Source organism: Pecten maximus, unplaced genomic scaffold (genome assembly GCF_902652985.1).
Source record: "Pecten maximus unplaced genomic scaffold, xPecMax1.1, whole genome shotgun sequence".
Classification (NCBI taxonomy): domain Eukaryota; kingdom Metazoa; phylum Mollusca; class Bivalvia; order Pectinida; family Pectinidae; genus Pecten; species Pecten maximus.
Genome location: NW_022979725.1, coordinates 1 through 25,024, shown reverse-complemented (window position 1 = coordinate 25,024; position 25,024 = coordinate 1). Strand labels below are relative to the sequence as shown.

Sequence of the window (25,024 nt, the reverse complement as noted above, 5' to 3'; positions counted from 1 at the left end):
CTACAGAACGTCATTTTATTAAATATCGCTGTTCAACAGTACGTTGGTAAATAACACAATCAAATGTATATCTGTGTTCAACTCAACGTTTGTAACGATGATAATTTAATATTCATCACTGGTCAACCGCAGATTTTTTCACGAAATGATTCCATCGCGGTACTATTTATGTTGTTATGAACGACTTTAAATACACAACTTTGTGCATGTTCGAACCGAACGAACCAACCATCACTTCGTCATCTTGTTTCGATTGACAGTTTATTGATTAGTCAGTAACATAATGTTTTATAAGTATTTTATACTGTCGTGTAACGTAAACACATCACAGGTGTTTGTACGTGTTCGGCTAAGGTGTGTTACATTTTCCAGTTGAAAGCGTATTAGAAGGCATGATGTATATCCATAAAATAAAATTAAAAATAAACTTGAGGAGATCTCCGGTCAGGATTCAAATACTGGAAATAAACGAACGAGTAATAACTTACATATCTTCAAAGAAATCGGTTAAAATGAAGAATATCTATACACAAACAAAGCAAAAAAAAAAAAAAAAAAAAACAAAGGGAAAAAGAAAACAAATGCAAGAAAAACAAATTAACAAAGGGCAATATTTTTTGCAAAAGCGGTCGAATCAGACAAGAATTATATGTTGATAATGGATACCAGGTTGGGTCGGAAAATGTAGGAGGATATCACCGGATAAACAAAAGATTAACTCCGACGGATTTATACTGCACCGTACATCTGTTGCGCTACTCTTGGACTTGTCGGAGATCCGGTGGAAGTTCTGCGATGATATATTGTGTCACAATCGCTTTGAACGAATTACATCTAACAGGATGGATGACACTTTTACATTTGAAACGATTTTCATTTAATGTACATTTCTATGCGTTTGTCACGAATATCATCTAATGTGGATCCCTGTCCGACTGTATTTGTGTAACTAACGTCATTGTATGCATATCGCTGTTATTCATGTACCATTTTTTGCAATGAACGTAATTTAATGTATATTATTGTACAACTGAATATTTCTTATGAACACAAGTCTACCATTGACGGACGGATGAGGACATACAATTATACAGCTATCAAATTTGGCGAGCTTATAAAAAGTGACACCATTGTAACATGAGAAATACAATCTCATCTCATCTCTACACGAATACTTGTAAAGAGAGGGAACAAAGTTACGTTTTCCAATGTAAGAAACTATAAACGAATTATACTACAAACTGGAAAGACGTTACCAAATCACTCAACCGTGAAAATCAGCATCATTGTCGAAAGAGCTTCGTGTGTTTTCTCTTAAAAGAACTCTGTTCTCGAATTATCCTCTGGATTACGACATATTGTCCTCACAAACAGTGGTCAAACACCATAAAACAACATAAAACCAAGCAATATGATGTCATTCCGTAATGACCTTGAAACGGGTCCAACAATACAAAACCAAACAATATATGGAGTCCATTCTAATACGACATTGATAGGTATTCCTCTTATTCATTTATACATCATGAAAGTCGTTTCCCTGAAATCAGGACATACAAGTATTACATAGATTGTATGACTTCAAACCAAATACGTAACAAAACTAAGAAAATAATATGACAAGAGACAAATATGAAGACAAATAACAGTGAAACAGAATATTTCTTTTGAAATGGCTTTCATGCTAGGAAGTCAAGCTACATGTACTACTCATACAGCATGCTAATGAGAAGTATCATAAAGGCTGAAAAACAATATCAGAGTCTTGATGACGTGGTCTTGCGTGTGAAAATCGCGACAACACTGAAAAATCAACAAACGAGTCAGAAGAACACAGTCTATTACTGTAGGTCACTTATATTTCTCGAATAATCTTCGCGAACTTACCTCTTCAGCCAAATTCACGGATACATGATTTCTCGAACTCTGATCTCGACAAGTCTGATGAGGTTGTATGAGTCATCAACTCTGTAAGATTCCTATATCGGTAACCAATAGCCTGGCCGCCATGCAAAGGATAAAGAATCAAGAAATAAAGAATTTCAGCACCAGATCATTCTGTAAAACAAGCAGTCACATCGACGGGGATATTTCATAATCAATTTGTATAAAATATAATAACATTTACAAGAAGACATGAAAGTAAAGCAATACATTAAGAGTGGATGACTATAGTGTTCTGTAAATCACCTAGATTTTTAGGGAATAATTAATTTCTAGAACTAACCACATCAGACATGTTCTCGAATATAATATTTCGCGATCGCTGATCTAGACAAATTCGCGGATGATTAGCAATTAGGGTCATGACTTACAATTTGATTGATTTCAAGTGAAAACATTTTCACCGTTGTATGTTTAATATATACTTACACAGGTACACAGGAGAATCAGACAATTTCGTAAATTAAACTATTGCGTCACTTGCCATTAGTACATATCGTTCTCACCCTCATAACAACACTACCTGTGCCCAATGCTATATAAGAATATGATGGCCGAGTGGGAAGATACCGACTCTGATGTATGGACTCAACGGATCACTATCTCTAGCTCCCGATATTGACCTGCATCTCTCCTTCCCCCATTCGTGTCGCTATTTCATCGTAATAACACAGAAAAAAGGGCAAAAGAGCGAACCAAAACAATACTCTTGAAGCACCGGCCAAGCCATATATCGCATATGAAGTTAAACAGTATGTATGGGCCGTCACAAGCTCGCTGTGTTTTTCAGTGTAAATTTAAGCAACGATTCTTCGTCTCCTCTCGCGTCATTAATGTGCCTTACGTTGAATAAATCGTTAATCATTCGCTAGAAATCGTTTCCTTATATAGCGAAAGCAAAAAATAATTTTGGTTAAATTTACTCTCAATGTCTCGGTGATTGGATCGAAAAAGTTCATGCTCGTACCTTCCACTATATGCATGCTTCAAGCTCTATCAAACTGCGGCGCCGCGTCACCCAATTGCGCCTTCCAATTTCGTTAACCTTCTCCACGGTCTACTGTAATTCACATTCATAGAATCAGGTCACTGTGATCTACTATTTGATTATGTTTTTATTTGCAATTTGTTTTCATTTCTAACATATCAATGTATCCAAATCATGAGGAAAAATTAGAAATAAAAGAAAAGAAAAAAAATCGTTCAGGTTCGTAAAAATCAGGACAATTGGTAGACTTACCCTCAAGTTTACCTTTATAACTTGAAATTGTCTATTTGAACGAAATACATCTAACGGGTGGATGCCACTTTTACATTTGAAACGATTATTATTTAATGTACATTTCAGTGTGTTTGTCACGAATATCATCTACAGTGGATCTCCGTCCAGCTGTATTTTTGTAATGAACGTCATTTCATACATATCGCTGTTATCATTGTACTTTTTTTTCAATGAACGTATTTTAACGTATATCATTGTGCAACTGAATATTTCTTATGAACGTAATTGTATGCATATCATTGTGCAACTGAATATTTCTAATGAACGTACTTTAATGTATATCATTGTTCAACTTAATATTTCTTATGAACGTCATTTAATGTATATCATTGTACAACTGATGACTAAACGTTCTAAAGAACGTTATTTTCTAAATATCGCCATTAAACTTTAGGTTTCGAATGAACGTCACTTGGTCTATATCGCTGTACATGTACAATTGTACGTTTCGAACGCATATAATTTTATCTATATCGCTGTTCAACAGTACGGTGGTAAATAACACAATCAAATACATATATGTGTTCAACTCAACGTTTGTAACGATGATAATTAAATATACATCACTGGTCAACCGCAGCTTTTTTCACGAAATGATTCCATCGCGGTACTATTTATAATGTTATGAACGACTTTAAATACACACTTTAGTGCATTTTCGAACCGAACCAACCAACCATCACTTCGCCATCTTGTTTCGATTGGCAGTTTATTGATTAGTCAGTAATACTATGTTTTATAAGTATTTGATACCGACCTGTAACATAAACTCATCACAGGTGTTTTTACGTGATCGGCTAAAGTGTGTTATATTTTCCAGTTGAAAGCGTATTAGAGGATATGATGTCTATCCAGAAAAAAAGAAGAAAATAGAGAAGTAGATATCAAGTCAGGATTCAAATACTGGAAAAAACGAACGAGTAATGACCTACATTGTTGCAAAGAAATCGATTAAAATGTAGAATATTTATACACAAACAGCAACAAAAACAATAAAGCAAAAACAAAACAAAGCAAAAAACAAAAAACAAAAAGAAAGAAACAACTGAAATAAACAAAGGGCAATAACTTTTGCAAAAGTGATCGAATCAAACCAGCATTGCATGATTATAATTAAAACCAGGGTCGGTCGGAAAATGTTGGAGTATATATCCGGATAAACAAAAGATTAACCCCGACGGATCTATACTGCACCGTACACATGTTGGGCTACTCATGGACTTGTCGATGAAGCTGTGGGACTTCTGCGCTAATATATTTTGTGACAATTGCTTTGAACGAACTACATCTAACGGATGGATGACACTTTCACATTTGAAACGATATTTATTTAATATACATTTCTGTGCGTTTGTCACAAATATCATCTAATGTTGATCTCTGTCCAGCTGTATTTGTGAAATGAACGTTATTTCATGCATATCGCTGTTATCACTGTACTTTTTTTCTGATGTACGTAATGTTATATATATCATTGTTCAACTGAATATTTCTTTTGAACGTAATTGTATGTATATCATTGTTCAACTGAATATTTCTTATGAAAGGTAATTGTATGTATATCGTTGTTTAAATAGATATTTCTTATGAACGTCATTTAATGTACATGTATATCATTGTTCAAATGAAAATGTCCTATGCACGTCATTTAATGTATGTCGTTGTTCAACTGAATATTTCTTATGAATATAATTTTATGTACTAAGTATATCATTGTTCAACTGAATATTTCTTATGAACGTCATTCAATGCATATCGATGTACAACTGATGATTAAACGTTTCTACAGAACGTCATTTTATTAAATATCGCTGTTCAACAGTACGTTGGTAAATAACACCATCAAATGTATACCTGTGTTCAACTCAACGTTTATAACGATGATAATGTAATATTCATCACTGGTCAACCGCAGATTTTTTCACGAAATGATTCCATCGCGGTACTATTTATGTTGTTATGAACGACTTTAAATACACAACTTTGTGCATGTTCGAACCGAACGAACCTACCATCACTTCGTCATCTTGTTTCGATTGACAGTTTATTGATTAGTCAATAACATGATGTTTTATAAGTATTTTATACTGTCGTGTAACGTAAACACATCACAGGTGTTTGTACGTGTTCGGCTAAGGTGTGTTACATTTTCCAGTTGAAAGCGTATTAGAAGGCATGATGTATATCCATAAAATAAAATTAAAAATAAACTTGAGATCTCCGGTCAGGATTCAAATACTGGAAATTAACGAACGAGTAATAACTTACATATCTTCAACGAAATCGGTTAAAATGAAGGATATCTATACACAAACAAAGCAAAAAAACAAAAACAAAAAACAAAAACAAAAAAAAAAACAAAGGGAAAAAAGAAAACCAAAGCAAGCAAAACAAATTAACAAAGGGCAATATTTTTTTGCAAAAGCGGTCGAATCAGACCAGAATTATATGTTGATAATGGATACCAGGTTGGGTCGGAAAATGTAGAAGGATATCACCGGATAAACAAAAGATTAACACCGACGGATTTATACTGCACCGTACATCTGTTGCGCTACTCTAGGACTTGTCGGAGATCCGGTGGAAGTTCTGCGCTGATATATTGTGTCACAATCGCTTTGAACGAATTACATCTACAGACCCGTGTACGTTCGCAGTTCGGATTTAAGCGTAGCGTTTCCGTAGCACTTCCGTACCATTTCCGTAGCGTTACCGTAGCACTTCCGTACCATTTCCGTAGCAGTTCCGTATTATTACCGTACCATTTCCGTAGCACTTCCGTAGCATTACCGTACCATTTCCGTAGCATTTCCGTACCGTTTGCGTCCACTCACCGTAGCATTTGCGTTTACCTATTTTCACTCGCAGACCGTCTCATAACCGTTCGGTAGAAAATTTTGCGGAGTGTATTTTTTATCGAAACGAAATTTAGTTAAATATAATTACCGAACGAAACAATATTACCTTTACTGTGCTATAGTCTAACCTTTAATACAGTTACATGTAATATGCACTGGTCAGGCTATATGTATAGGGTACAAATGGTCCAGACAGTATCACACAGGTAAACTAGGGTAGTTAGACTTAATTGTCAGCAATGATACAAACAACACAGCATGTTGTACACGGGTTAACTAAAGGTAATGCATTTTGTGGACCAAGTGATACTAGGTGTGAAAGGTAGAACAATAAGAGATAATTATGGCCTACAGGTAAGGCTACAGACTGCTTCATAAAACTTCCAACTTTAATGAGAATGTCATCGTGATCTATGGAGTTATTCATTATTTATTTCAATTTTAAAACCCAAAGGTCTAATCACAGAATTGATAGCAAATTGATATTGATAAAACCAGAGACGTATATATCACATATGTTTTACACCAGTCGTAGACTCTGTCAATATCGGATAGGAGTTCACCACAGTCTTGAATATAACGTGCTGCTTTACAAAATTTGCCATTACCGGCAAAAAGGAAAGTTTTGAAAAATGTAAAAGAGAGGGTGAATCATTTTAATCGAGTAGTTTCAGGACTGATATTATACAGATATTTTTTGTATCATCACACTAACATCATCATCAAAGTCTCTATCGCGGAGTTCACCGAATACCTCGTCAAAGTTGGAATAGCAAAAACTTTTCTTCGTGGCAACGTTGCTTTACTTCATTAAGAAACACATCCGCTGCTAGTTTGATAGAATTTTATAATTATTGGTATGCACAAAAATATTTCCTTTGGTGTCTTTTCTAAAAATGTTATTAAAATTTTTTTTTTTAAATAACACACACACCCTCACGCATATACACAGATTTAAACAACAGTCATTAAAGACACTTGTAAATACTTATATTATTAAAGCATACATTTGTAATTTTAAACTCTTGAGGTGATGGTTTCATGATATATGTAGACTTAATAAATTTCGGTTTTTAGCGTGAATATCTAAGATTTGTTATGGTAAGTAGCCTACATAAATTCATTTGAATCATTATTTTATAAGTCATATTCAACTGGATATTTTCATATTTTCTTTCATGAAAGTAAGAACAGGCTACTGCTATAGTTTAAACTCACTCAGGTGTAAAATTGGACATGTTGGCCAGGTAATACAGGTACATTTCGGTACGTTGGCTAAGTGAGAATGGGCCATAATTGGACCCCGGGGGGTTAATTGGGGACAGGTCACCTGGCCAGGTATACCATGTGCCAGACACAAAAGAGCTAGACTAGTCAGCATCTTACAGGTAAGGTGTGATAGGATGCATGTCATCAAGGCTGTGGGGTTGCATATTGCGCCCAGTTAGCCATTGGCAACAGGCCTTTCCTAGATGTTTGGCTTCAATGTAATGTACATGTAGTCTGTACATGTCTCAAGATCTGTCGACAGAACATACAATGTATAATATCGTATAGATGACATGTACTGTAAAAGACAATTCTAAGTTTAGAATAACAATGTAAAAGAAACTTTAATAAATTAACATTCAATAAAAAATTAAAATATTAATATTTTGTCTGACAAAATATTTACATGAAGTACATGTACACCTAAGTCAGCCATTATTAGGCCTCTGAGACAAACTGATGTGTTGTAATAGAAGCATGTAAATGATTAAAATGATCGCAAACAGCATCAAAATTAATTTCAAAAGTAGATTCTTCACTCTACTCTGTTGAAGTCTATATATATTGAAACAATGTATTACCGGGTTATGTCCTTTGTGATAATAAGTTTAAAAAAACTGTTGTGCACTAATTATACGTTTACTTCAGTACCTTAATTCCCGTGCACTCTTCACTTCTCCTAGGGTGCAAAGGTTAACTGATTGTCACTCTACTGAAGGTTAGATCACAAAACAAGTCCATTAATAAAGATTTTCAGAGTGTTATCCATTATCACGTAAACACACAGAGTCTGTAGTTTGTATCCCTCCCCAGCCAGAGCTTCCTCTGATCCGACATCAGACTTTTAAACAAATCGTCAATGCTTACACACCAGTAATGTGTACCAGTGATTGTTATATATAGACTTGCAAGACATGTAGATGTACTTGACTTAATTGTCCCCCTAACTTGTTGCCATGGGTACTAATCCCCCCTCCCCACCACCATCAACTTCACCTGATGGCCATGGATATACACTTGATTAGGAGTCATCGGGCTCAGGTGTGTAAGTCATCGTCACACCTGGTCAGTTTCTCCTTTTTACAATTAGCCCTATAGGGGGTCTATTCATAGCCTGGTCAATCTGTGTTCAGAATTCTTGATCTGTTTACCTGTACCTAAATTAACACTTTGATCTAAGTTTTTCAATGCAATTAGTTTATTACTTAAAACTTACGGTTTATCGGTACAAATGCAGTGAATAAATGCAGTGAAAATATAGATAACTACATAAAAACAAAACAATAAAGTTCGGACACACAGAGACAACACATACGCGACCGCAGCGCTAGTGTAGAGAGTGATTTTATTTCAAAATTAAATGCTATCGTTTTTTGTTGCCGAGAATAATTTGAAAGATCCTTATATGACCTTAATATTTCTGGTTTCTAAAAGTTGTACAAATTTTCGCATACTGAGGTTTTCTATAGTAGTACAGTTTGATAAAATGTTCTTCCACTTCCCGATACAACATTCACTCCATCAGACACCGTTTCACTGTCGTTTCTACGTGTTCGCTTCGTCTAGGATACGCTTTTTATAAGAACCAGACAATTTATTCAGAAACGGTCGATTATTTGTGAGCGTCAACCGTAGCATTTCCGTAGCATTACCGTAGCATTACCATAGCACTTCCGTAGCATTACCGTAGCATTTCCGTAGCATTTCCGTAGCATTTCCGTAGCACTTCCGTAGCATTACCGTAGCATTTCCGTAGCACTTCCGTAGCATTATCGTAGCATTTCCGTAGCACTTCCGTAGCGTTTGCGTTTAAGACGGAACAGCGAACGTACACGGGTCTGTAACAGGATGGATGACACTTTTACATTTGAAACGATTTTTATTTAATGTACATTTATATGCGTTTGTCACGAATATCATCTATTGTGGATCCCTGTCCGACTGTATTTGTGTAACGAACGTCACTGTATGCATATCGCTGTTATTCATGTACCATTTTTTGCAATGAACGTAATTTAATGTATATTATTGTACAACTGAATATTTCTTATGAACACAAGTCTACCATTGACGGACGGATGAGGACATACAATTATACAGCTATCAAATTTGGCGAGCTTATAAAAAGTGACACCATTGTAACATGAGAAATACAATCTCATCTCATCTCTACACGAATACCTGTAAAGAGAGGGAACAAATTTACGTTTTCCAATGTAAGAAGCTATAAACGAATTATACTACAAACTGGAAAGACGTTACCAAATCACTCAACCGTGAAAATCAGCATCATTGTCGAAAGAGCTTCGTGTGTTTTCTCTTATAAGAACATCTGTTCTCGAATTATCCTCAGGATTACGACATATTGTCCTCACAAACAGTGGTCAAACACCATAAAATAACATAACACCAAGCAATATGATGTCATTCCGTAATGACCTTGAAACGGGTCCAACAATACAAAACCAAACAATATATGGAGTCCATTCTAATACGACCTTGATAGGTATTCCTCTTATTCATTTATACATCATGAAAGTCGTTTCCCTGAAATCAGGACATACAAGTATTACATAGATTGTATAACTTCAAACCAAATACGTAACAAAACTAAAAAAATAGTATAACAGGAGACAAATATGAAGACAAATAACAGTGAAACAGAATATTTCTTTTGAAATGGCTTTCATGCTAGGAAGTCAAACTACATGTACTACTCATACAGCATGCTAATGAGAAGTATTATAAAGGCTGAAAAACAATATCAGAGTCTTGATGACGTGGTCTTGCGTGTGAAAATCGCGACAACACTGAAAAAACAACAAACGAGTCAGAAGAACACAGTCTATTACTGTAGGTCACTTATATTTCTCGAATAATCTTCGCGAACTTACCTCTTCAGCCAAATTCACGGATACATGATTTTTCGAACTCTGATCTCTACAAGTCTAATGAGGTTGTATGAGTCATCAACTCTGTAAGATTCCTATATCGGTAACCAATAGCCTGGCCGCCAACCGAAGGATAAAGAATCAAGAAATAAAGAATTTCAGCACCAGATCATTCTGTAAAACAAGCAGTCACATCGACGGGGATATTTCATAATCAATTTGTATAAAATATAACAACATTTACAAGAAGACATGAAAGTAAAACAATACATTAAGGGTGGATGACTATAGTGTTCTGTAAATCACCTAGATTTTTATGGAATAATTAATTTCTAGAACTAACCACATCAGACATGTTCTCGAATGTAATATTTCGCGATCGCTGATCTAGACAAATTCGCGGATGATTAACAATTAGGGTCATGACTTATAATTTGATTGATTTCAAGTGAAAACATTTTCACCGTTGTTTGTTTAATATATACTTACACAGGTACACAGGAGAATCAGACAATTTCGCAAATTAAACTATTGCGTCACTTGCCATTAGTACCTATCGTTTTCACCCTCATAACAACACTACCTGTGCCCAATGCTATATAAGAATATGATGGCCGAATGGGAAGATACCGACTCTGATGTATGGACTCAACGGATCACTATCTCTAACTCCCGATATTGACCTGCATCTCTCCTTCCTCCATTTTGTCGCTATTTCATCGCAATAACACAGAAAAAAGGGGGAAAAGCGAACCAAAACAATACTCTTGAAGCACCGGCCAAGCCATTTATATCGCATATGAAGTTAAACAGTATGTATGGGCCGTCACAAGCTCGCAGTGTTTTTCAGTGTAAATTTAAGCAACGATTATTCGTCTCCTCTCGCGTCATTAATGTGCCTTACGTTGAATAAATCGTTAATCCTTCGCTAGAAATCGTTTCCTTATATAGCGAAAGCAAAAAATAATTTTGGTTAAATTTACTCTCAATGTCTCGGTGATTGGATCAAAAAAGTTCATGCTCGTACCTTCCACTATATTCATGCTTCAAGCTCTATCCAACTACAGCGCTGCGCCACCCAATTGCGCCTTCCAATTTCGTTAACCTTCTCCACGGGGTACTGTAATTCGCATTCATAGAACCAGGTCATTGTGAGCTACAATTTGATTTTTTTTGTCAATTTGTTTTCATTTCTAACATATCAATGTATCCAAATCATGAGGAAAAATTAGAAAAAAAAAGAAAAGAAAAAAATCGTTCTGGTTCGTAAAAATCAGGACAATTGGCAGACTTACCCTCAAGTTTACATTTATAACTCGAAATTGTCTCTGACCTGGTTTTATTTTCACGTGAGATCATGACCACTTAGCTTCAAGGTATTTGTATACAAAAAAGTAACTTATCGTGATAGCCTAAATTAGCACTTTCCATCAGTCAATTGTCGGTTTTAACAATCGATCAAACATGCACGGACTAAGCTTAATACCATGTAACATATCCCATATTATAAAGTCAGCAACGAGTCCGTACTCTCAGCTCTAGGTTAATATGAACAGACCATATCCTCCCAAAGCAGACACATTTTCACTTCAAACATGAAGCCTACACAAAGGAGGCCATTTTTAAATGATCATATATTGTACATGTTTAACAATACACAGTGTACGTGTTGATAGGATTAAACAATACATAGGGGAGGACTTCGATCACTTACCTTAGCTGTTGATAAGACGTTAAACAATACATAAGTATTGCTTACCTAAAACTGTCGTAGCTGTTGATAGGACGTTAAACACTTCACAGGGAAGGCATTCTTACACCCCTTTACTCCTAGGATTTTTTAATGGAACTAAAAAAAATCCGACATTTTGGTTAATCATGATTTTTCACCATTTTGCATCAATTTTTTTGGTAAACAATCCATATATATTTAGTAACAATTTTTTTTTTGCATTATTGAAGTTAACATGGTAACCAAAATTTGCGATTTTAAAAAGTCGCTTATGTCATATGTTTATACATTTTAAGCCGATGAGAGTGAATTAAGTGCTAAATTATAAAAGTAATGTTATATCAGACTCTTGAAAAAGGGGGACAAATATAAATGAAAGTAGTATTTTATATTTATCTGCAGTTGTTGTCATGGTTCCCGACTACAATTAAAAGCAGTGATTTTTGTTAAAGTTTGTATTTCTGTTTTATCTGCCTAGCCTTCAGTCGAAAAAAAATGGTTTGTATTACATGCATGATGGTTTAGTCAGCGGTCTCTATATATATACTGAAACTTGTAAAAGGGACCTATCCAGAAATTGTGGCAATTTTTTAGAATTTGTAACGTTACCATTGCAACTAGAATTGAAAATAGGTAAAAATGCAATATTTTACTTTAAAAAAAACCATGCATATGTGTCCTTTCTAAATAAAAATGTAAAAATTTGCAGCTTAGACTGCTGTATGAGGATTATAAATGTTAATCGTAAATCAGATTTTATAATGAGGTTCATTTTTTTATGGTTTTAACATTGATAATTAATTTTTAAAAAGTTATATTTATTCATTTCCTATTTTATAATTGTAGTCAACAGCTAATATGTGTCTCCAAATCATGATATTGAAGCTGATTTCATCAATGTGAATGTTACCATTATGAAGGAAATGTAAAATTGCTATTTCTTTCTCCGTATGTAAAATTTGCATCTATCTTTAGTTGCCATGGTTACCACTTGAGCAGGAGACCATTTTAATGTCTCATATCCTCTTCACTTGTTGTATTTGTTTTAGTTTCTCAATACTTATCATAATAAGACACCCGTTCACAGAGATATGATGATTGCCAAAAAGGTCATACTAACTAATATGTGGTATTACTAGTATAATAAAACAGATTATACTGATAAAAACAAAAAATATTGAAGGCATGCATGTCTAATGGTTATAACCATCTTTGCTCATCATTCTGTGTCTGTATGTCTTCCGGGTAGAGAAGTCCTAGACTTTATTCACAGAAAATACACATGTAGAAATATAGACAAAAAGGGAAATGATGAAATATTCACTTAAAATTTGTTTGGTTACATTTTTCTTATGGATTATAAAGAATTCTGAACTTTATTTAGTATGATTGGCCAGATAAGCCATATTTTGTATAAATATGTATAAATGATGTTTGATATATTGATTTTGTACCATGTTTTTGAAAATAATAATTGATTCCTTAAATTGTCATTGCTGTTTTATTAAAATTATTATTTGATAATTTAAATAATAAAGTGTTTCGTTACTGATTGTAATTTTCTATCACCATGTACAATTTTGAAGTAAGTGTAGAAAGAGCCGATTTGGGTTAGCTTTGGTTTTATTTGTTTAACGTCCTATCAGCAGCTAAACAGACAGTCAAACATACGGACAAAAAAGACGACCTTTCCATAGGAAAATTAAACGTACCATATATGATGATCATATAAAATATACCTTTATAATAACCCAGGCTGGTGTCATCTTTGGTGAACTTTAATGTATAATTATAACCTATTATTAAAGGAGTTCTTCCTTTTATCTTAACATCTGTTACACATTAATTAAACATTGATGGTTTGGGAGTTTGCCAAATGTCCAGGACAATTTCCTATAAAAGGTGATAGCGAAACGTTGTCCACATTCACTTCGTTGACTCTGCTCGTATTCAGACGTCAATATGAATACGCTTTTTGCCCTGCTGATCCTGGGATGTGCAGTTTTCTGCGTTGCCGGTAAGTCATATTTTGAATTCTGAACACTTTTGTGTAGCAAGCTTTTGCCAACCATTTGAAACCAACTTTGAACTCTTACTAACGAATGTCTCTGTCCATGACAGGTATATACTGTTTATATGCTTCTTTTCTAATATTGTACTGTCTTACTTGCGTTTTATAGCAACAAAAGCTAACATTTATGTTAGATTTTTAATTGGGGCACATACAAGGTTTGAAAATATCAAATATCTTTAATTTATTACATAAATGAGCTGCACAAAGCTGGTAAGTCATAACCATGTACCTCAATAATGAACGTCAATCTAAAAGGTTTCTTTCTATTGGCTTACAATCAAATAACAAGCATAACTGATGACATTTAACTGCCATTACTATTACAGAGGGGTGGAAAGTGGAAAGGTACCGTAATAACAAAACTAGAATTAAATTGGGTGTGTTCATGCGAAGAAGTCGTAATGATCCCGGTTATACACGGGGACACGCTCAGGTGAGTGAACCTTGCATGTCTCATATCAGGCTAGGCATCCATTGCTTTGCAACCAGAGTGTTTTGTGGATGTGTTGTCTAGATAGTTTTAATGTTAAAGCATTGACAGTTTTAACGGTTACAACTTGCTTCAGATACTTCTTCTGTTATGATTTAAATTCAGGCGGCTTTCTTATCATAATCGAATTGATTTTTTCATGCTGGAAAATAACAATGACATATTTTATATTTTATTTTTGTCATAGTGTTCAGCTTAAAAATAAATGAAGCGAAACATGTCTTAATCATTTATCTAGTTATTCATTGAACGTTTAGTCCTTTTCATACGACGTATGGAAATATTGATGATTTCAATAATTGCAATTACAGAGGATTAGTCCATGTATTATATTAGTAGTCGACCAATGGCATATATATAAGTTACATGGTTCTCGATGTTATTGTTGCAATTTCTAGGGAATATGCAAACACCATAAAGCTAGTTTGATCACTAATATGAGGGTGATTCGAAATTTTGGACGATACCTCTCTCGTCGCTGGAACAAAAAAAGTAAGTAATCAATAAATGCAAAATATATTAAATGGTTAAACTTATTGTTCAAGACAGTAGAAATAAGCATTAAGATGGTTTTGAAAAGATATCACGGAATCTGTGTAAAGAAAGGGAATTCAAATCACCTACATGTTCAACGATTTAAGCATGTCCTAATGTTGAAGTATTTCATTCTGAGATATGACTGAAAATGAAATATTGCTATTCATAATCTAGATTAGAAAAAATCATTATTAAGAAAGAAGTTTTGATTAAAGACCACTTAGGATTATTGCATGTGAAGATAATTGGTTTTCTTATTAACTGATTGTTCATCATCATATGCCATCTATTAGTCATTATCTATAATACGCACCCTATATTGATCTACCTAAGGTGATTTCAGGTATTTTGCCATCTTACCATGTAGAAATAGGGAAATAAAATGTTTATAGAATCTTACTGCATGTATAAAAAGTTAATAACTCTGGGCCGACTTCAAAATCTAGGATAGTTCTGCTTTGTATTTTGTTCAGAGGATATTTGACAGCACAGGTATAAGGTCCGTTATATCCAGCGTATCGTAGAAGGCAAATTAAAATAAGAACCCTGCATAATCAGTGATTTTCTTCCATATCTTATATTTAGGGGACATTGAAGAAACTAAAATATGTATTTTGTGTCTCACAGCACTTGGTATGTTATATTTTCCCTTTCTTTCCTCAATACTCTGTCTTTCTTTGGAATTTTAAGCGAGGACGTTAAACAGCTTAAAAGAACTCATTTTTTTCCATTCTCTGTTTTCCTGCTTATTTTAATGAGAACACATACATGTCTGTGCGTGTATTCCCTCATAAATGGGATTATTACAAAGCAAAGCTTTACTTCGGACCAGTCTAGGACCATGGATAATCATTTATTTTTCTCGCAGGGGCAACATACACACGACATATCCGATTCATCTTAACCGGACGGCAAGTTATGAGAGCTGGGAAGAGAATACCTATAATTATGACTCGCAAATCTGCATTTCAACGTCACTTTTATTTCGCAAAACGTCTGACAGCTGACATGGCCTTCATTTGCTTTAAAAAATATTAAATATTCGGATGGTTTGTGTCGCTTGTTTCGTATAATTGTCATATAGATAACAAGTAAAAACAACTTCTGTCAATTCTGTTTTGTGTTGTTATTTCTAATTTTAAAATCTGTTTAGCTCATCAGAGCTATGTAACGGAAGGATGCCTACATTATATCTCATATGCTTCTCAGAATGATCCCACGATTGCAGGAGACGGTACAATGTTATGATAGACAGACGGCACGCGCTATGACGCTACTCAAAATAGCATAACGCTATCGTGTTAAGTAGCGTAACCATGTCACAAATTGATATCATCAATCATGACCCACAATTAATGGGACAACAGGGGCGTAGCTAGGCCAACACAAATGGGTAAGCCCAGGTGAGGGGTGTTGGGGCCGCCAAGGCGGTGGGAGATTAGGGGGCGAAGCCCCCCGACGGAAAATGAATTTAAAGATTTTATGAGGGTTTGAAAATTGATTTCCGAGATAGTAATTTCAAAATATGTTTAATTCTAAATTATACTGAACTACAAGTTTTCCGGTATAAACATATAATTAATGTTCATTTGTTTCTATAAGTCAGACAAAAAACAATTGTCTCTAAATTTAGAGACATTTTCAATTTGGGTAAGAAATCTCATGTCTAGGTAATTCGGGCCTTTCTGGGACAATTTGTGGTCGGAACATGTAGGTCCGACTTTGCCATGTGTCTGTGGTACGTTACTTGGGTCAGGACATGAGCTATCAGCAGACTGGTTTAACTTTTTAGTCGCTGGTTCTCCTTCTTATGGTTTGAAGAGTGTTTCGATCCTGGGCGCATTTTATTTTAAGCCTTCTTCATTTTGAATAGATACACTTTGCAACATTACACAACCGGAAACAGGCAGTTGACAATAATAGACAAATATGATGTGATAGCTAATCCGGAATGCACTAGACCTATATTTATTGATTTTATTTTATTTTACAATATATAGCACACAGTGGTACATTTTCTGGAATTATCAATCATTTGGTTATCATATTAAATCCAAATTCCTACATCGGTAACCAATAGCCTGGCCGCCATCCGAAGGATAAAGAATCAAGAAATAAAGAATTTCAGCACCAGATCATTCTGTAAAACAAGCAGTCACCTCCACGGGGATATTTCATAATAAATTTGTATAAAATATAATAACCTTTCCAAGAAGACATGAAAGTAAAGTAATACATTAAGGGTGGATGACTATAGTTTTCTGTAAATCACCTAGATTTTTAGGGAATAATTAATTTCTAGAACTAACCACATCAGACATGTTCTCGAATATAATATTTCGCGATCGCTGATCTAGACAAATTCGCGGATGATTAGCAATTAGGGTCATGACTTACAATTTGATTGATTTCAAGTGAAAACATTTTCACCGTTGTACGTTTAATATATACTTACACAGGTACACAGGAGAATCAGACAATTTCGCAAATTAAACTATTGCGTCACTTGCCATTAGTACCTATCGTTTTCACCCTCATAACAACACTACCTGTGCCCAATGCTATATAAGAATATGATGGCCGAGTGGGAAGATACCGACTCTGATGTATGGACTCAACGGATCACTATCTCTAACTCCCGATATTGACCTGCATCTCTCCTTCCTCCATTTTGTCGCTATTTCATCGCAATAACACAGAAAAAAGGGGGAAAAGCGAACCAAAACAATACTCTTGAAGCACCGGCCAAGCCATTTATATCGTATATGAAGTTAAACAGTATGTATGGGCCGTCACAAGCTCGCAGTGTTTTTCAGTGTAAATTTAAGCAACGATTATTCGTCTCCTCTCGCGTCATTAATGTGCCTTACGTTGAATAAATCGTTAATCCTTCGCTAGAAATCGTTTCCTTATATAGCGAAAGCAAAAAATAATTTTGGTTAAATTTACTCTCAATGTCTCGGTGATTGGATCAAAAAAGTTCATGCTCGTACCTTCCACTATATTCATGCTTCAAGCTCTATCCAATTACAGCGCTGCGCCACCCAATTGCGCCTTCCAATTTCGTTAACCTTCTCCACGGGGTACTGTAATTCGCATTCATAGAACCAGGTCATTGTGAGCTACAATTTGATTTTTTTGTCAATTTGTTTTCATTTCTAACATATCAATGTATCCAAATCATGAGGAAAAATTAGAAAAAAAAAGAAAAGAAAAAAATCGTTCTGGTTCGTAAAAATCAGGACAATTGGCAGACTTACCCTCAAGTTTACATTTATAACTCGAAATTGTCTCTGACCTGGTTTTATTTTCACGTGAGATCATGACCACTTAGCTTCAAGGTATTTGTATACAAAAAAGTAACTGATCGTGATAGCCTAAATTAGCACTTTCCATCAGTCAATTGTCGGTTTTAACAATCGATCAAACATGCACGGACTAAGCTTAATACCATGTAACATATCCCATATTACAAAGTCAGCAACGAGTCCGTACTCTCAGCTCTAGGTTAATATGAACAGACCATATCCTCCCAAAGCAGACACATTTTCACTTCAAACATGAAGCCTACACAAAGGAGGCCATTTTTAAATGATCATATATTGTACATGTTTAACAATACACAGTGTACGTGTTGATAGGATTTAAACAATACATAGGGGAGGACTTCGATCACTTACTTTAGCTGTTGATAAGACGTTAAACAATACATAAGTAGTGCTTACCTAAAACTGTCGTAGCTGTTGATAGGACGTTAAACACTTCACAGGGAAGGCATTCTTACACCCCTTTACTCCTAGGATTTTTTAATGGAACTAAAAAAAATCCGACATTTTGGTTAATCATGATTTTTCACCATTTTGCATCAATTTTTTTGGTAAACAATCCATATATATTTAGTAACAATTTTTTTTTTTGCATTATTGAAGTTAACATGGTAACCAAAATTTGTGATTTTAAAAAGTCGCTTATGTCATATGTTTATACATTTTAAGCCGATGAGAGTGAATTAAGTGCTAAATTATAAAAGTAATGTTATATCAGACTCTTGAAAAAGGGGGACAAATATAAATGAAAGTAGTATTTTATATTTATCTGCAGTTGTTGTCATGGTTCCCGACTACAATTAAAAGCAGTGATTTTTGTTAAAGTTTGTATTTCTGTTTTATCTGCCTAGCCTTCATTGGAAAAAAAATGGTTTGTATTACATGCATGATGGTTTAGTCAGCGGTCTCTATATATATACTGAAACTTGTAAAAGGGACCTATCCAGAAATTGTGGCAATTTTTTAGAATTTGTAACGTTACCATTGCAACTAGAATTGAAAATAGGTAAAAATGCAATATTTTACTTTAAAAAAACCCATGCATATGTGTCCTTTCTAAATAAAAATGTAAAAATTTGCAGCTTAGACTGCTGTATGAGGATTATAAATGTTAATCGTAAATCAGATTTTATAATGAGGTTCATTTTTTTATGGTTTTAACATTGATAATTAATTTTTAAAAAGTTATATTTATTCATTTCCTATTTTATAATTGTAGTCAACAGCTAATATGTGTCTCCAAATCATGATATTGAAGCTGATTTCATCAATGTGAATTTTACCATTATGAAGGAAATGTAAAATTGCTATTTCTTTCTCCGTATGTAAAATTTGCATCTATCTTTAGTTGCCATGGTTACCACTTGAGCAGGAGACCATTTTAATGTCTCATATCCTCTTCACTTGTTGTATTTGTTTTAGTTTCTCAATACTTATCATAATAAGACACCCGTTCACAGAGATATGATGATTGCCAAAAAGGTCATACTAACTAATATGTGGTATTACTAGTATAATAAAACAGATTATACTGATAAAAACAAAAAATATTGAAGGCATGCATGTCTAATGGTTATAACCATCTTTGCTCATCATTCTGTGTCTGTATGTCTTCCGGGTAGAGAAGTCCTAGACTTTATTCACAGAAAATACACATGTAGAAATATAGACAAAAAGGGAAATGATGAAATATTCACTTAAAATTTGTTTGGTTACATTTTTCTTATGGATTATAAAGAATTCTGAACTTTATTTAGTATGATTGGCCAGATAAGCCATATTTTGTATAAATATGTATAAATGATGTTTGATATATTGATTTTGTACCATGTTTTTGAAAATAATAATTGATTCCTTAAATTGTCATTGCTGTTTTATTAAAATTATTATTTGATAATTTAAATAATAAAGTGTTTCGTTACTGATTGTAATTTTCTATCACCATGTACAATTTTGAAGTAAGTGTAGAAAGAGCCGATTTGGGTTAGCTTTGGTTTTATTTGTTTAACGTCCTATCAGCAGCTAAACAGACAGTCAAACATACGGACAAAAAAGACGACCTTTCCATAGGAAAATTAAACGTACCATATATGATGATCATATAAAATATACCTTTATAATAACCCAGGCTGGTGTCATCTTTGGTGAACTTTAATGTATAATTATAACCTATTATTAAAGGAGTTCTTCCTTTTATCTTAACATCTGTTACACATTAATTAAACATTGATGGTTTGGGAGTTTGCCAAATGTCCAGGACAATTTCCTATAAAAGGTGATAGCGAAACGTTGTCCACATTCACTTCGTTGACTCTGCTCGTATTCAGACGTCAATATGAATACGCTTGTTGCCCTGCTGATCCTGGGATGTGCAGTTTTCTGCGTTGCCGGTAAGTCATATTTTGAATTCTGAACACTTTTGTGTAGCAAGCTTTTGCCAACCATTTGAAACCAACTTTGAACTCTTACTAACGAATGTCTCTGTCCATGACAGGTATATACTGTTTATATGCTTCTTTTCTAATATTGTACTGTCTTACTTGCGTTTTATAGCAACAAAAGCTAACATTTATGTTAGATTTTTAATTGGGGCACATACAAGGTTTGAAAATATCAAATATCTTTAATTTATTACATAAATGAGCTGCACAAAGCTGGTAAGTCATAACCATGTACCTCAATAATGAACGTCAATCTAAAAGGTTTCTTTCTATTGGCTTACAATCAAATAACAAGCATAACTGATGACATTTAACTGCCATTACTATTACAGAGGGGTGGAAAGTGGAAAGGTACCGTAATAACAAAACTAGAATTAAATTGGGTGTGTTCATGCGAAGAAGTCGTAATGATCCCGGTTATACACGGGGACACGCTCAGGTGAGTGAACCTTGCATGTCTCATATCAGGCTAGGCATCCATTGCTTTGCAACCAGAGTGTTTTGTGGATGTGTTGTCTAGATAGTTTTAATGTTAAAGCATTGACAGTTTTAACGGTTACAACTTGCTTCAGATACTTCTTCTGTTATGATTTAAATTCAGGCGGCTTTCTTATCATAATCGAATTGATTTTTTCATGCTGGAAAATAACAATGACATATTTTATATTTTATTTTTGTCATAGTGTTCAGCTTAAAAATAAATGAAGCGAAACATGTCTTAATCATTTATCTAGTTATTCATTGAACGTTTAGTCCTTTTCATACGACGTATGGAAATATTGATGATTTCAATAATTGCAATTACAGAGGATTAGTCCATGTATTATATTAGTAGTCGACCAATGGCATATATATAAGTTACATGGTTCTCGATGTTATTGTTGCAATTTCTAGGGAATATGCAAACACCATAAAGCTAGTTTGATCACTAATATGAGGGTGATTCGAAATTTTGGAGGATACCTCTCTCGTCGCTGGAACAAAAAAAGTAAGTAATCAATAAATGCAAAATATATTAAATGGTTAAACTTATTGTTCAAGACAGTAGAAATAAGCATTAAGATGGTTTTGAAAAGATATCACGGAATCTGTGTAAAGAAAGGGAATTCAAATCACCTACATGTTCAACGATTTAAGCATGTCCTAATGTTGAAGTATTTCATTCTGAGATATGACTGAAAATGAAATATTGCTATTCATAATCTAGATTAGAAAAAATCATTATTAAGAAAGAAGTTTTGATTAAAGACCACTTAGGATTATTGAATGTGAAGATAATTGGTTTTCTTATTAACTGATTGTTCATCATCATATGCCATCTATTAGTCATTATCTATAATACGCACCCTATATTGATCTACCTAAGGTGATTTCAGGTATTTTGCCATCTTACCATGTAGAAATAGGGAAATAAAATGTTTATAGAATCTTACTGCATGTATAAAAAGTTAATAACTCTGGGCCGACTTCAAAATCTAGGATAGTTCTGCTTTGTATTTTGTTCAGAGGATATTTGACAGCACAGGTATAAGGTCCGTTATATCCAGCGTATCGTAGAAGGCAAATTAAAATAAGAACCCTGCATAATCAGTGATTTTCTTCCATATCTTATATTTAGGGGACATTGAAGAAACTAAAATATGTATTTTGTGTCTCACAGCACTTGGTATGTTATATTTTCCCTTTCTTTCCTCAATACTCTGTCTTTCTTTGGAATTTTAAGCGAGGACGTTAAACAGCTTAAAAGAACGCATTTTTTTCCATTCTCTGTTTTCCTGCTTATTTTAATGAGAACACATACATGTCTGTGCGTGTATTCCCTCATAAATGGGATTATTACAAAGCAAAGCTTTACTTCGGACCAGTCTAGGACCATTGATAATCATTTATTTTTCTCGCAGGGGCAACATACACACGACATATCCGATTCATCTTAACCGGACGGCAAGTTATGAGAGCTGGGAAGAGAATACCTATAATTATGACTCGCAAATCTGCATTTCAACGTCCCTTTTATTTCGCAAAACGTCTGACAGCTGACATGGCCTTCATTTGCTTTAAAAAATATTAAATATTCGGATGGTTTGTGTCGCTTGTTTCGTATAATTGTCATATAGATAACAAGTAAAAACAACTTCTGTCAATTCTGTTTTGTGTTGTTATTTCTAATTTTAAAATCTGTTTTGCTCATCAGAGCTATGTAACGGAAGGATGCCTAAATTATATCTCATATGCTTCTCAGAATGATCCCACGATTGCAGGAGACGGTACAATGTTATGATAGACAGACGGCACGCGCTATGACGCTACTCAAAATAGCATAACGCTATCGTGTTAAGTAGCGTAACCATGTCACAAATTGATATCATCAATCATGACCCACAATTAATGGGACAACAGGGGCGTAGCTAGGCCAACACAAATGGGTAAGCCCAGGTGAGGGGTGTGGGGGCCGCCAAGGCGGTGGGAGATTAGGGGGCGAAGCCCCCCGACGGAAAATGAATTTAAAGATTTTATGAGGGTTTGAAAATTGATTTCCGAGATAGTAATTTCAAAATATGTTTAATTCTAAATTATACTGAACTACAAGTTTTCCGGTATAAACATATAATTAATGTTCATTTGTTTCTATAAGTCAGACAAAAAACAATTGTCTCTAAATTTAGAGACATTTTCAATTTGGGTAAGAAATCTCATGTCTAGGTAATTCGGGCCTTTCTGGGACAATTTGTGGTCGGAACATGTAGGTCCGAATTTGCCATGTGTCTGTGGTACGTTACTTGGGCCAGGACATGAGCTATCAGCAGACTGGTTTAACTTTTTAGTCGCTGGTTCTCCTTCTTATGGTTTGAAGAGTGTTTCGATCCTGGGCGCATTTTATTTTAAGCCTTCTTCATTTTGAATAGATACACTTTGCAACATTACACAACCGGAAACAGGCAGTTGACAATAATAGACAAATATGATGTGATAGCTAATCCGGAATGCACTAGACCTATATTTATTGATTTTATTTTATTTTACAATATATAGCACACAGTGGTACATTTTCTGGAATTATCAATCATTTGGTTATAATATTAAATCCAAATTCCTATATCGGTAACCAATAGCCTGGCCGCCATCCGAAGGATAAAGAATCAAGAAATAAAGAATTTCAGCACCAGATCATTCTGTAAAACAAGCAGTCACCTCCACGGGGATATTTCATAATAAATTTGTATAAAATATAATAACCTTTCCAAGAAGACATGAAAGTAAAACAATACATTAAGGGTGGATGACTATAGTGTTCTGTAAATCACCTAGATTTTTAGGGAATAATTAATTTCTAGAACTAACCACATCAGACATGTTCTCGAATATAATATTTCGCGATCGCTGATCTAGACAATTTCGCGGATGATTAGCAATTAGGGTCATGACTTACAATTTGATTGATTTCAAGTGAAAACATTTTCACCGTTGTACGTTTAATATATACTTACACAGGTACACAGGAGAATCAGACAATTTCGCAAATTAAACTATTGCGTCACTTGCCATTAGTACCTATCGTTCTCACCCTCATAACAACACTACCTGTGCCCAATGTTATATAAGAATATGATGGCCGAGTGGGAAGATACCGACTCTGATGTATGGACTCAACGGATCACTATCTCTAGCTCCCGATATTGACCTGCATCTCTCCTTCCTCCATTTTTGTCGCTATTTCATCGTAAATTGGTTTTGTATTGTTGGACCCGTTTCAAGGTCATTACGGAATGACATCATATTGCTTGGTTTTATGTTGTTTTATGGTGTTTGACCACTGTTTGTGAGGACAATATGTCGTAATCCAGAGGATATACATAACATTACGTACATCAGAAAAAAGTACAGTGATAACAGCGATATGCATGAAATAACGTTCATTTCACAAATACAGCTGGACAGAGATCAACATTAGATGATATTTGTGACAAACGCACAGAAATGTACATTAAATAAAAATCGTTTCAAATGTGAGACAAAATTGGCGCCCAACTAAAATACCCACGGTGGTGGTATTAGGGTCTCGTGTGTCTTCGAGGGCGAAGACTTGGAAAAAAGGAGGGAGGTGTGTAGCGGGACTGGACTGGGTCGATCAGCGGTGACCAGGTAGCTCAATCGGTAGAGCATCCGGCTAGTGTTCGGA

The 25,024-nt window shown here is 34.5% G+C and overlaps 2 protein-coding genes across 3 annotated transcripts; both read left to right on the top strand.

Moving 5' to 3' along the window:
* The first annotated feature begins 13,878 nt into the window (after positions 1-13,878).
* LOC117319140 lies at positions 13,879-16,188 on the top strand. The gene is made up of 4 exons (XM_033873990.1): positions 13,879-13,993; positions 14,377-14,483; positions 14,939-15,032; positions 15,946-16,188. Exons 1-4 carry the CDS (start codon positions 13,939-13,941, stop codon positions 16,113-16,115), a joined length of 426 nt encoding a protein of 141 aa, XP_033729881.1. The 5' UTR covers positions 13,879-13,938; the 3' UTR covers positions 16,116-16,188.
* A 4,476-nt stretch (positions 16,189-20,664) lies between these two features.
* LOC117319139 lies at positions 20,665-22,988 on the top strand. 2 transcript variants are annotated; one of them, XM_033873988.1, is made up of 4 exons: positions 20,665-20,793; positions 21,177-21,283; positions 21,739-21,832; positions 22,746-22,988. In XM_033873988.1, the coding sequence occupies exons 1-4, from the start codon at positions 20,739-20,741 to the stop codon at positions 22,913-22,915; spliced, it is 426 nt and encodes a 141-aa protein (XP_033729879.1). In that variant the 5' UTR covers positions 20,665-20,738; the 3' UTR covers positions 22,916-22,988. The 2 variants fall into 2 exon arrangements, with proteins under 2 accessions (XP_033729879.1, XP_033729880.1); XM_033873989.1 differs by having other exon boundaries at positions 21,739-21,836.
* Positions 22,989-25,024: the final 2,036 nt, after the last annotated feature.

Bases quoted from the DNA above. Each gene is read 5' to 3' on its own strand.
- LOC117319140 (XM_033873990.1), top strand. From the start codon at position 13,939: ATGAATACGCTTTTTGCCCTGCTGATCCTGGGATGTGCAGTTTTCTGC. The intron at 13,994-14,376 runs GTAAGTCATATT...TTACTATTACAG, and splicing joins TGCAGTTTTCTGCGTTGCCG to AGGGGTGGAAAGTGGAAAGG. The intron at 15,033-15,945 runs GTAAGTAATCAA...TTTTTCTCGCAG, and splicing joins TCGTCGCTGGAACAAAAAAA to GGGCAACATACACACGACAT.
- LOC117319139 (XM_033873988.1), top strand. From the start codon at position 20,739: ATGAATACGCTTGTTGCCCTGCTGATCCTGGGATGTGCAGTTTTCTGC. The intron at 20,794-21,176 runs GTAAGTCATATT...TTACTATTACAG, and splicing joins TGCAGTTTTCTGCGTTGCCG to AGGGGTGGAAAGTGGAAAGG. The intron at 21,833-22,745 runs GTAAGTAATCAA...TTTTTCTCGCAG, and splicing joins TCGTCGCTGGAACAAAAAAA to GGGCAACATACACACGACAT.